We start from the raw sequence: 13,064 nt of genomic DNA on the forward strand, positions 1-13,064 counted from the left end.
TACTACAATGCAAACAAATAACAGTATCAGAAAATATGGATAGGTTGACTCTTATCCATTCTTGTTCTGAACTTTCTGTTAATATTTACACCAGTACATGTAAATGTGAAATTTTACCCAGTCACAGCAAAAGGACTTCTACATATGTAAAAATTGAGCATAATATGGATGTAAAGTGCAAGGGAGTAGAAAATAAGCCCATATAATGTTATTTCATTATGTTAGAATAAAACTCATAAATGTACCTTTCTAAAACAGGTAGGTCTTTCAAAACATCTCCAGCATAATCTTCAACAAGATCAGATTTCACTGAGATAAGTCCAATGTTAGGAATTTCTGCTGCATAGTCTTTACAGTGCAAAAAATAATTAATATTGTTTAATTAAGAATATATATAATTGTATATCATACTTGAAAATTCTGTCATGTTACATTATAAATGAAATTCTATAAAGTAAAATTTGCTAAAAGTAAGCAGCAGTTCACAAGTTCCCCTTTCTCTGTTTCTTCTCAAGCATGAGAAGAATAAAGCAGACATCATTATTGCTTCTGCGTAGATATTCTCAAAATCCATTTTCGCTACGCTAACTTTTTGAATGCTACAACCCATCCCATCTCACAGGCATCTACTTTCCTGCACTGATTCCATAAACATGCACTTTCAACTGCACTTACATTAGACGACTAAAGATGACATGTAACATTGTGTATCCTTCCTGTGTTTGAAGTCTAGCCACAACTTCAGTCTTCAAGGTCTCCAAAGGAGATACAGATATAGGTAACACAAATACTGTGCCAGAAGATGCCTTAGTATCAGACAGATAACAAAGGAACTGTCTTTTTTTGCCCACTTTGCCCACTTGAACATCTTTGAAACCAGCTGAAGAACACTCACAAACTTAAGCAGAATTATATTGCAGCCTTTACTGGATTTTTTACCAACTGTCTCTTCTAAAGACTTATACAATTTATTCGGTTTAAAACAAGCATTCGAAGGCTGTAACAAAACTGGTTCTTAAGAAATGTCAGATATCAGGCAAAAATGTCTACCTACTCCTTTCAGATATTTAGAACAGGTCTTGTAAGTGAGGTAAGAAAACCAATAATCTCTGAGCCAACTATGCAATTCCCCAATTATGGGCTACTAAACAGGATGATGGTGTAATTTAAGACACTTACAGGCAAGCCATAGTTCCACTACCTCCAAGGACTGCAACGCGAGCTACAGTGATGGCCGGACTCTACTATTTGGGCAACAATCCTATATTTCACTTAATTTGCTGCTCCCATGCCCAATACCTGTATAACCCTGTTGTCAACATATACAAAGACGTTCTTCAGAGACAGTCCTCCTGTGACATAATCATTAATTATGAGTAATTATTATGCCTTTTACTATTATTTGTATTACAATAATCATAATGTTTTTTACAACACAGACAAGAAATTTGGGCTAGCAATCATGGAACCAAACCCAATTCCTACTCAAGTCAATAACAATACTAGTGCTGTCTACAGTGGAGTCAGAATTTCACCCATGAGGCCTGGTCAGACTTATTTGGCATCAACTTCAAGTTTTCATAGTGGGTTGATGGGAAGGAGGGGAGAATCCATAAAGCATGGATTAGATTTGTGATCAGCATATCAGATCACTACTCCTAGAACTTTTAGTGATAGTAACGAAGATCATGCTTCCAACTCTCTAATTTGTGGAGTGTCAGTACCTCTAAATAATGTCTGTTCCTGTTCAAGAAATAGTTGGGAAGTCTTTCGTATTGGGAAGGCATCTCCAAAACTGTATTTCACAGCCAATTTTGTTACAGTGTCCCATAAACACTGGTATTCATTCTCTATTTCTTTCCCCAATTCCTTTTTGAACTCTAACCCTGCGCAGGGAGGGAAGAAAGAAAGAAAAAAAAAAAAGAACATTAAAATTAAAAGTTTCCTCAAACAGAATCTACCTAATCTACCTATGCACCTACGCAGCATCAGGCACAAAGACTTCAGTCCTATCCAAGGTCTTTGGTCATTAGAACAAATTAGGACAGAATGTTGTACATTCATAGTTTTTCATAGTCTAGGGTATAAATAACTAATTGTACTAAAAAGATGTATTTTCAAAAGAACACCAGATTTAGACTGCTTGTGGAAGTCTGCAAGCTCCACAGCTGAAGAAAAGTTGCTCTCACCTTCACCTCCTGCAGGGTAGGATCTTGAATTGAGAATTTTCTTTTTAGTGCCCAATAATAGGTATAATTATAAAAAATATATGTTTCATATTCCTAATTTATATTTCCTTTGAAAATTCCTCTATACTTCCTTTACTGAGGTACATACAGGACATCTTGTGACTAGATTCATAAAGAAAGCATTCTGGTTTACTGTCAGACAGACTCATGGCAGAGGATTTCTGGTAAACAGAATTACTCTGAAAAAACATTTGCTACAAATCTTTTTCTGTACTTTCTTGCTCTGTCAGCTTTTGTAACTTTTTTGTGAACCTTCACACATCTGATGGTGTTCTTAAAGTTCCGGATCCAAATTCATGTATTTATAAGCCAACATATGATTTTGTCTGAATCAATCTCATCTGAAATTAAAAATATTATCCAATGACTCAGTGACATTAGGAATCAAATCTAGTTCCCATTCTGACTGTATTGCATCAAAACAAAATGAAATGGATAGAAAACTGGCTAAAACCCAAATGGTTGAGGATACCCAATAACAGTGACACAGAGCTCTATATCACTCTTCCTTTGCCTAAGTACAGGTGGCACATCAAAGACATGACATGGTAAAGTATTCTGAATGAGTACTGGTGAAAGACACTTTTGCATGCAATTTTCTATCTTTGGCTATAGAAAAAAAGTTTTCCTATTATTCCATAAAATGTATGTATTATTATATGGGTAATTAGAAAACTGTGCTCATTTCTGCTTGTGCAAGCAGTTTCATTCTCATTTTGTGGCTTAATAAAGTTAGAAATGTAAGAAAGCAAACTGTTCAAAGATAAATACCTCTAGTATATTCGACCTCATAGTAATGTGCAATATTTCTGAGCAGTGAATCATCATTTAAGTCAGGCAGGTAAGTTAAATCCAATTTCCAACCATTTGTATCACTTAGCTGTGTCAGAGAAAAATGCGTACACAGCTGTTGCTGTTAAAATAAAGGAAACAATTAATTCTTACAGAGCACCTTTTCACGTGGATTAAAGCATCTCCAAAGCAGGTCAACTACCACAGGTTTTATTGACATGAAAAACAACACACTGTTACTTGACTTCTCTGTGAGCCGGAAACTGCATTCACTATTCTCCTTCACTATAATAACCAACTTTAAACAATAAAAAGGCCTGCCATCAAACTTCCCATACTGGATGAGACCAAAAGATCCATCTAGCCCAGTACCCTAACACTAATGCTGGCTAACTGGATATGTCTAACAAGAGGTGAAGTATAGAGATATTGCCCCAAATCTTCTCCTAGCCCCACTGATTCATGGCTCACAAGATTCCTGAACCAGGTAAGGTTTGTCTCCAGCAGGTACATTACATTCTTTGATCTCATCAGATGACTAAAGTAGCATACAAAGGAAAATGGAAACTGAAATGCAAATTGCACCTCATGACACAGGAAGACAGTGCTACACATACCATTTTTATTAATGGTAAAACTTGCTTAGTCCAGTAGGATTTCATGATCCTGATCTGAGCTCTCTGTGAAAGAGGCATATGAAGAAGAAAAGCGACTGTAAGACACTGCATTCTACAGAGGTCAGCTGCTTCTTCTGGAGATAGGGGTTTACTTCTTCCCTGCTGAGAAATGACAGGTAAAAAGTTGACCACATCCCTCAGCAAAACAATTGTGCTCACTTCTACTTAATTCCGTGGTTTGTGCTTTGTTAAAGCAGCTAATAGTTCTGATCTATTAAACAATCTGTGCATTGTAATTACTTGTGAATACACTTACTTCAAAATGAACATCCTTTTAGCACTGGTAGGTGCAGATCAGTTATAACGTAAAAAAGAAATCTTTTCTGAAAAGAGTATGACTATAAAAATCAAGACAAAACTTGAAAATGATTGTCTGTCTAGAAACGTTATTATTTTAAGAAGAAAAATTAATATCTAGATATAGGCCTATGATCTTTTCTCAACTGCACAGCAAAAAGTCTGTACGGAAATACAGCCGTGCTAACCATTAATAGCTAACCTGTAGTCCACTGAATATGTGTCTCATAAAATATTATTGATATATTGCACCTGTGTTAACTTGATGAAAATATAAGGCTTGTAATATGGTCACAAAAATGATGTCATGACTGCACCTACAGAGAGACCTTTTTTTCTGAAATGTCTTGCTTGCTTGAGGAAAAGCGTATTCTTCTGTAAAAGCTAGTATGCTATTGAACATTAAGAAAAGAAAAATCATGAGCGCAACTACCTTCTAAGGTAAAACTTCCTATAGAAGTAATTGCTCCTAAGGTAAAATTTTCCCCAGGAATAGCCACTGCCACAGAGAGCACAATGAGACCATACTCCTTTGGAAAAGCTGCGTCCACAGTAACTATCTGAACCAGTCCACTTACAGAGTGCAGTCACAAAGGAAATACCTGGGCCTCTCTTCAGCTTGGGATCTAGAAGGACAGCCATCTCTCCTGTTAGCAAAACGTTTATGATTACTATGCCAAAAAGATATTAAAAAAATCCTTACTCTTGCTGATTGCTTTGTCTTTGCTCCCATGGAAGTATTTGAATTTTTCAACATGTTGCTGTATATTTTTAATCCCACAGCACAAGCAAGAACACAGACCACACGCTGAATGTCAGATCCCTCAGGCCACAGCTGTCTCAACAGACACACAGTCTGGTGAACCTGTAGTCATAACATTATGAATAGCACAAATGACCACTACAATAAAAATTACAAAAAAGGACAAGTCTTATCCTTTACAGAGCTTCAGAGAGGGGAAAAAAAGGATATGAAAACGACAGAAGGAAAAGTGGGCATTATCGTTAGTAAAAATAGCTTTTTTTTGTCACGTTCCTGAGGGTACCAACAGCGGTGCTGCAGCAGGGCCAGTCTCCAGCTCCCTGCAGTTCAGCTGGCTAGCAACCTGCTCTGGCCTCCGCCTGTTCCCAGGGAGGAGCCTGATGTCCTGACCCCCTTGGCTGCCCTGCTCCTGGCTGGGGCAGTGGGACAGGCCCTGGCTACCAGACCCTGCCCTGCCACCTCCAGAGGAGCCCCCACGGCCTGAGCCCTGAGGCAGCAGCCGCCCACCCTCATGGCGTCCTGATGTTTTTCTGCTCCTGGGGTATCTAATTATTGAACTTGCCTCAGAGAATATAATCATAATAAACCAAAATATTAGCAGTAGCCAGGCAGCTGTGTTTCTAGTGACTTTAAAATGCTTTCTAAGTAACACTATTTTTTTCTGGACTGAAAAAAAAAAACCCTGAAAAAAATCAGCTTGCTAGACCAGTATCATTCCCACTGAAGTCCAAGGAAGCCTCACTGCTGTTCTCTTCAGAAGCAGTAGTCACACAACTGCAGTGTAACATAACGCTCAGGAAAAGGGCAGGGGTACATTAGGCACTAAAGGTATAATATATACATAAAAATACCAAATTTTTAAGGTTAAAGTATTTTAAAACTAGATTAATGAATCCATCGCTTTAATCATGCAAGTGCAGACCTTGTAACAGTAATCCAGCTCCTAAAAAAAAAATTCCCAGATTGTGAATACTTTCATAGTTAACAGAGTGTGCAAGCCTTGGTAGCTGCCACAGAGCAGTTTAGATGTTGAAATGTCTCTACAGACGAGGCTGCTGCTGGCAGCAACACCGACTCTTGCCTGCCACTGGTGAATGTACCCTTCCACACCCTCCCCTCAGGAGCCAGCTGCTGCCGTGGGGGTGAGGCAATGGCCACAGTGCACCCAGAGCGTAGTAGCCACAGCCCCCCAGGTGGCTAAGGGTGGATTTATGCCACAGATAGTGTTTTGTCCTGAATGGGCTGGTTTCAATCTTCTACAAGATAAAGGCAGTCGCCAAGATGGGAACATCCCTTAAGTGGCATCCCACTCATCAGGTTTCAGCTGAACCATCCTGCTTTAGTGAACTTTGAAGAAAGAAACAGCTTCAAGCTGCTGTGAAGAAGGGCACAGAGGAGACCACCTCAGACTTAGGGTGTCACTTCAGGATAAGGAAGAGAGTCCTTCAGTTCTGGCTAGGAAAGAATTTCAGGTAAAGGAATGGAAGAAGTCAGTCAACCTGAGGAGAAAAAGAGAAAAATGATCTAAGAGGTCCAATTACCTCTTTTTGTATGCTTTTCAGGCTCAGCTTGAGATGTTCATATAGACATATCAACGGTTCTTTGTACCTGACTAGGTTTTCACAGGCATATTGCAGATCATCTTGATGCTAAGAAGTGCAGAAGTCAAAGTTACATACAAAAGTCAACAGATACAATGCATCAGGGACTACCAGCCACAGACAGAAACCATTCAGATACATTACAATCCTCAGCCTCCAAGAAACATCTATTCCAAATAAAACTCCTTTAAAAATCACATCCCTGGCCTAAATCCTAGCTTGTCTGGCTTATTATAAGTCAACTAAGACATGTGATGGTGAAGATATAGGAAAGGCTGTATTTGAAACTTCCGTATCTTAAGTGGGATCCTTAACAAGGACATGAAATGAGACTATAAAGAACAAGGCAGGAATTTGCCACCAAGCACAATGTTTGCCTGTTAAGGATTTCAAGACCAGTAGATCAAAGAAACATAAAATGAGCCATGTATCAGTGCTTTATAATTTTAACATGTAAAATATAATACTCATATTGAGATATTTTAATTAAATCTGCAAAGCAGAACTAACACAGTTATTGCAAACCAAGAACGAAGTTGTGTAACTTACCTTTTGAAAAAATACTCTGTGTTTATACACACTCTGAACATGATATCCGTAAACTCTAAGAATATCATACTCCTGTCCTGAAGCAAGCACAACGTTGATTTTCTTTGCCAATGAATGAGCAATTAAAATAGATAAATAGTCTGTTTGGAGAGAGGTCAGTCCTATGTCAGATATGATGATGAAGTAAGGATAATTTTTCTTCAGGAAATTCTCCCATTTGGATGATAAACAATTGGAAAATTCTGTATGAACAGTTGTGCCTGTGTTATGCCTCAGGTGTTCTATTAAGGCAGTACGCAAGAAAAGAAAATGAGGATATGGAAGATACATCTGTTCTGCATCCTATGGGAAATAAAAACAATGAAATTATTCAGTTACATTTGTTGACACAATGAACAGCCTCCTAATCCTGATTAGAATCAGGCAGTTGGTTTTGAAGGAGTGCAGTGTTTAAACAGCAAACAAATGTTACTTGTTCAGTACCTTGAAGAAAACAATGACATATTTAGCTCCTTTTTCAGTGAAATTCTGCAGGAAGCATTCAATTTGGTAGAAGAAGTTTAGATATTGTGTTTTCAAATCTAAAAACATAAGTAGTAAGGAATCCCCATCTATCACAAAGAATTCAGACTCAACGAAGTCTTTTAACAGACTGACATACCTGAAAGAAAAGGAAATAGCATGCACATAACATTACTCCAAGAAAAGCTGAGGACATGGGACAGAAGAAATTTAATACTAACACATTTTAAAATAAATGCTTTCATTAATTAAATCAACTAAACATTAAATGTATAAATTAAACCAATAGCAAACCATCTTTATTGGATCTAATGTTAGTCCCAAATAGCTTACAATCCTTTCAGTTATTGAATATATTAGCAATTGTCTCCTTTACAACTCCAGGAACTTTTGTAGCATCTGAGGCTTCTGTGACTTACGTGGCATCTCTTGTCCACGTCTGCTTATGCAGAAAACATTATCTGTTCTATAAGGAATACCCTACAGGAGATGATAACCACAAAATATATTTTGAGAGTGTTTCTGCCTGAGTTTCCAGCTAAAAAAAAGTGGGTTATCAACAACTATCACGACAATAGTAACTACCTCCCTCATCCAAGGAATGTCTATGGCAAGAAACATACCCTAACAGCAAGAGGAATCCAATCACTATACATTCCTTTATGAGACCAAAGAATTAAAAGACTTCATCATCCCCTTCCCATTTTAGAAAACCATGACATTGACAAAATTTGCATTAATGTCTTAGGTCAAACTTGAAATAAATCGTCTTCACTGAAGATGGCAAGTATAAACAGACAGCACCCTCAGTAGTTTTTAATACATCCTAGGAATTGACTGTGTTCTCCAACTCTTTAAGAATCCATGAAAGTCCAGGGACGTGATGTTTTACCCAGGAGAGACCAAGGAGTCAGAAGTACGTTCGCAGGTCCAGATGAAAGAGAGGCAAGCCCTTCTAGGAAAGTCTCTCTGCTTTCATGTTTGTCTGTTACATACTACACTATTACATATTACAATACTAATGCATATTATGAGAACATCCATACTCTAATGGTAAGAACATGCTTGTTTTCTTCAAGGCTGTCAAAAACGCCTGATAGCACCTCACCTCAGATACACACCTGGGAAGACATAGCTTTCCTTTCTGGCTTGGATCAACAGCCCCTGGTTTACAGGTCCAGTATGTTATCTGTTGCAATGAGTAGCCTTCCATGAACAAAAACGATGTAAACTTCTGACTTACAGACTTAAATTGTCTGCCTTCTATTAATACTAATCTCTTTAGCATGTCAGGTCCAGAATGCAGAGAAGACACTTCACTGTCAATGTGAATGATAGTATTGCTAAACCTTTTCTGTATCAAGCAGGGAAAGGAATCAGAATCTGGAGCTGCAGAACTGATAAGAACTGATGTGCAAAACCACAGAAGGTATATATGAAAAAGTAAATTTTGTAGGAAAACTGTTTTAAATGCTGTAAAAGTAGTAGTGTTAAAACATGTGAGGAAACATGCTAAAAAAAAGCATGACAGAGAACTTGAAAGAAAAATAAATAGCAATAGTTAAAACTGTAGATCCGTTCCTAAAACATGCAGACAATCCCTACTCTTTGGGCAGACCTTCTATTATATTAGGAATCTTCCTTCATGTGGTTGGAGGAAGCGTGAAATCCTAAGCATGCCTTAGGTCTCCTGGTTTTCCACAAACCTAGGTGACAAGCACATAGCTTCTTTCTCTAAGGGGTACTACACTGTGATGTCTACTTAGTTCAAAGAAACTATTTTCATTACCATTTATTACATTTCTTTCCATGAACCCCTCTGTACTTACTGAGCTCTTGATAGGGATGCCCAACTGTGTAGCCTCAACTTCTTCAGAAATTCAAGATGTTTTCTTATTTCTAAAATAACCACATACATGGTTATTGATGGAACCACATAACCATAACTCATCAATTAATTACAAACAGCCAAAAGGTAAAACACTGCAATAAAAGCCACAGACACGAGCATAAGCTAATAACAGCTCCTCACCAGGGCTGTGGGAATCACGTTCGTGCTTGAGAACTCTGAAATCCTTGTCTTCAGTTCGTGATGCCTGCTGTGTCACTTCTTCAGTGCTTGAGATACTATAAGCATTACGGTAATCTGGGTCTTCAGCTTCTTTTCTTCTGCCTTCCTCTTCTTTAAGCATCTTCATAACAGCTGCTTCCACTCTGTCACTGGTCTCATCCTCCTCATCACTGTCACTTGTACTCTCACTCTCTTCGTCTTCCTTTGTTGGAATGAAGCGTATTTTCTCACTGTCGCTACACTCACTGTCCTTGTCATCATTACTAGCATTCTCATTTGCATCATTACGAATTACTTTCTTGAAATAATCCGCAGAATACATCATAGATCTTGATTCTGGCATCCAAAAAAAGTAATCAAGAGATAATTTTCAGTATGGCATGCTGCCAGGCTTCAACTATTAAATTACCTACTTCATCACACTAGAATAAAACTTTAAGAAAAAACAGAAAGCATTTTGTAAACATCCCTGTGAGACATTTTTTTCCATTTTAAAATCAATAAATATTTTTATGAACTATAAGGAAAAGATCAGCTTTTGTCTTTCTTAAAGTTTACTAAAGAGGAGTATTACTTACCTGTTTTCTTAAAACCTTTCTTAAAAAAACAACAAAAGAAACTGAAGTGCAACCTCCACTTCAGATTTCACAAACTCAAAACTCAGCTGCAATTTTCTTTTCCATTTTCACCTGGTGTTAAACTCCTAGTGAATGAAGTTGCAGAAAAAAAAAATACATTTTTATTATCTACTTGTAAAATGCTGTACCCATAGTGAGCTATATTGCAGTGGTGTGCTTAACATAACTTTACAGTGGAACTTTAATACCTATTTTCATAAAACGTAAGCTATTTATATAGATACAGCTACATAAAGTCACCTTTTGTGTATCATTTCGACAGGGGGAGAGCATGACCACCGACTCATTGACCACCTACCCAAATGATACCACATACTTAAAAGAGAACAATGGAGGAAAAAGACAGAGTCTGCGCACTAATTTACATAGGAAGTGAAGAAACCGTGACCAATCGTTAAAGAGAGTAACAATAACTATGTATTAGTTGTTATGTAATAATCAGTGTATAAAAAGGGAAATTTTTGAAACTAAGGTGTGCTCCCTTGGAAAGAGCTCCCCATTTCTGCGCATTAATGGAATAAACTTGAAAATACCTCTGCTCTGTGTGTTACTGCCTTGCACACCGGGTGAAGAACCCAGATCTAGGACAACACCTTGATGCCTGCAGTCACAGATGCTCCCCTGCATGCTGTCCAGCCCTAAACCAACTGCATCCCTAATGCAAACCCCAATCCCAGCTCCAAGCACCATGCCTAAATCCAACCCCAGCCCCCCGCCCCAGACCTAAATCCAACCCCAGCCCTAACTCCAATCCCAGTCTCAGGCCCAGACCCCACCCTAAAGACAACCCTAACCACAACTTTTAACAAGGCCCCGGCCCGGACAGTACCAGCCCCCGCTGCCCGCCTCACCGCCCGGCCCGGCCTGGCCGCCATCCCACGTTCAAGCCGCCGGCGACGGGAGGCGGCGGGGTCGGGTGACACTGCCCATCCCAGTAGCTTTCGGTTTCTGTTCCCGGCGCAGCTAGTTCAGCTTTCGTTTGCGAGGCGCTGGCAAAACTGCGTCCCCGGACGCGGCACAGCAAGGCACCATCAATATTTCCTTGCTTCCATTCAGTTATGCTTTTCCGTCACGGTGGCTTCAGCTAGTGGTCCAAGAGCCGTTAAGCCTGCATTGCTTAAGAATCTTGTTAACACAAGTTGCATATCCAGTGAAGAAAACGATAATTCCTATTTCTGTCCTTTAGTCACCATGATCTATAAGAATACCAGCCTGCTTTCTTAAAGTAGGAAATTCTATATAAAAATAAACTAAGAGATCTACTTCATTTCCAGCAAATCCTTTAGAAGGAACAGTACTGGACCCTTATCACTTAATTTAAAATAGCAAAGCCTTGATTCACAAGGGAACCCATGTACCCAAGTACTGTCCAAACAATATTTAGGAAACCAGAATTTACATATCAGATTGTCTTGGCGAGAAGTGCAAAGCCCAGCTCCTCTTCAGATCAGATACTTGTGCAGGACAGAAGACCGCTGGGGTTACACACATAAGTAGTCTCCTCATGGATCCAGGTAGGTTTTCTACAGCCTCCCTGGTGGGCAGCTGACACATAACACTTTCCAGGTAAACAGACCAGAGGTCTCTTCCGCATCTTGCATTTCCTTTGAGACCCATACAAAGATTCCAGAAACTCCTTTACTGCACAGTAGCACACCCACAGTGCTCCAGCATATCAGAATCATTTTGTTTAGCTAGCCAAGATAAGCCCCTGCTCCCTCCTCTCAGCACGCTTTCTTTTTCTTTGGGAGGGAACAACGTGGGAACTAATTGTAACTCACCACTCTTGGTGGTGAACGGAGTTAAATCCAGTTGGCAGCTGGTCACAAGCGGAGTTGGGGCCAGTTCTCTTTAATATCTTTATCAATGATCTGGACAAGGGGATTGAGTACACCCTCAGTGAGTTTGCAGGCGACACCAATTTGGGTGGGAGTGTCAATGTTGACCTGCTTTGGGTAGAAAGGCATTGTAGAGTGATATGGACAGGCTGGATGGATGGGCCGAGGCCAATGGCATGAGGTTCAACAAGGCCAACTGCCAGGTCCTGCACTTGAGTCACAACAACCCCACGCAGTGTTACAGGCTTGGGGAAGAGTGGCTGGAGAGCTGCCTGGCAGAAAAGGACTCAGGGGTGTTGGTCAACAGCCAGCTGAATATGTGCCAGCAGTACACCCAGGTAGCCAAGAAGGCCAACAGCACCCTGGCCTGTATCAGGAACAGTATGGTGAGTAGCACTAGGAAAGTGATTGTCCCCCATACTCAGCACTGGTGAGGCCCCGCCTCAAGTACTGTGCCCAGTTTTGGGCCCCTCACCACAAAAAAGACACTGAGGTGCTGGAAAGGGTCCAAAGAAGGGCAATGAAGCTGGTGAGGGGTCTAGAGCACAAGTCTTATGAGGAGCAGCTGAGGTTGCTTAGCCTAGAGAAAAGGGGAGACCTTATTGCTCTCTGCAACTATCTGAAAGGAGATTGTAGACATGTGGGAGTCAGTCTCTTCTCCCACGTAACAGGCAATAGGACAAGAGGAAACAGCCTCGAGATGTGCCAGGGGAGGTTTAGACTGGATATTAGGAAAAAATTTTACACTGAAAGTGTTATTAGGCATTGGAACAGGCTGCCCAGGGAAGTGGTTGAGTCACCATCCTCAGAGGTATTTAAAAGACAGGTAGACATTAGTGTTTAGCGATATGGTTTAGTGATGGGTTTTTGTCAGAGTTAGGTTGACGGTTGGACTAGATCATCTCAAAGGTCCCTTCCAATCTAGATAGTTCTATGATTCTTTATTTCCTTTCCTTGAGTTAAATGTGAGATGATCTTTAGCCCAATGCTTCAACAGACTTTTAATGTAAGTTTTAATTAGATCCTGAAGACAGACTTTTAGATTCAATTATCCATCCCTTTGGGTG

General features: G+C 39.6%; 1 protein-coding gene across 5 annotated transcripts in view; it reads right to left on the reverse strand.

The window, feature by feature from the left end:
- Nucleotides 1–11,110, reverse strand: part of DDX60 (DExD/H-box helicase 60) — a 50,949-nt gene extending 39,839 nt beyond the window's left edge. For 4 of the 5 annotated variants that reach the window (XR_010071189.1, XM_063335642.1, XM_063335640.1 and 1 more), the window contains exons 1-10: nucleotides 9,483–9,864; nucleotides 9,280–9,349; nucleotides 7,412–7,589; nucleotides 6,929–7,270; nucleotides 6,320–6,427; nucleotides 4,719–4,880; nucleotides 3,659–3,820; nucleotides 3,021–3,162; nucleotides 1,725–1,886; nucleotides 246–348 (exon numbers count right to left, since the gene is read on the reverse strand). Coding sequence is in view for 4 of the 5 variants with exons in the window: in XM_063335642.1 (XP_063191712.1) it covers nucleotides 246–348; nucleotides 1,725–1,886; nucleotides 3,021–3,162; nucleotides 3,659–3,820; nucleotides 4,719–4,880; nucleotides 6,320–6,427; nucleotides 6,929–7,270; nucleotides 7,412–7,589; nucleotides 9,280–9,349; nucleotides 9,483–9,864 (1,811 nt within the window). In the remaining variant the exon portion in view is untranslated. Of the gene's footprint in view, nucleotides 1–245; nucleotides 349–1,724; nucleotides 1,887–3,020; nucleotides 3,163–3,658; nucleotides 3,821–4,718; nucleotides 4,881–6,319; nucleotides 6,428–6,928; nucleotides 7,271–7,411; nucleotides 7,590–9,279; nucleotides 9,350–9,482; nucleotides 9,865–10,099; nucleotides 10,225–11,010 lie in introns of those variants that run through there. The other variant, XM_063335641.1, reaches the window with a different exon arrangement.
- Between the last annotated feature and the right edge of the window lie 1,954 nt (nucleotides 11,111–13,064).

The sequence above is a fragment of the Chroicocephalus ridibundus genome, chromosome 5 (assembly GCF_963924245.1).
Source record: "Chroicocephalus ridibundus chromosome 5, bChrRid1.1, whole genome shotgun sequence".
NCBI classification, from domain to species: domain Eukaryota; kingdom Metazoa; phylum Chordata; class Aves; order Charadriiformes; family Laridae; genus Chroicocephalus; species Chroicocephalus ridibundus.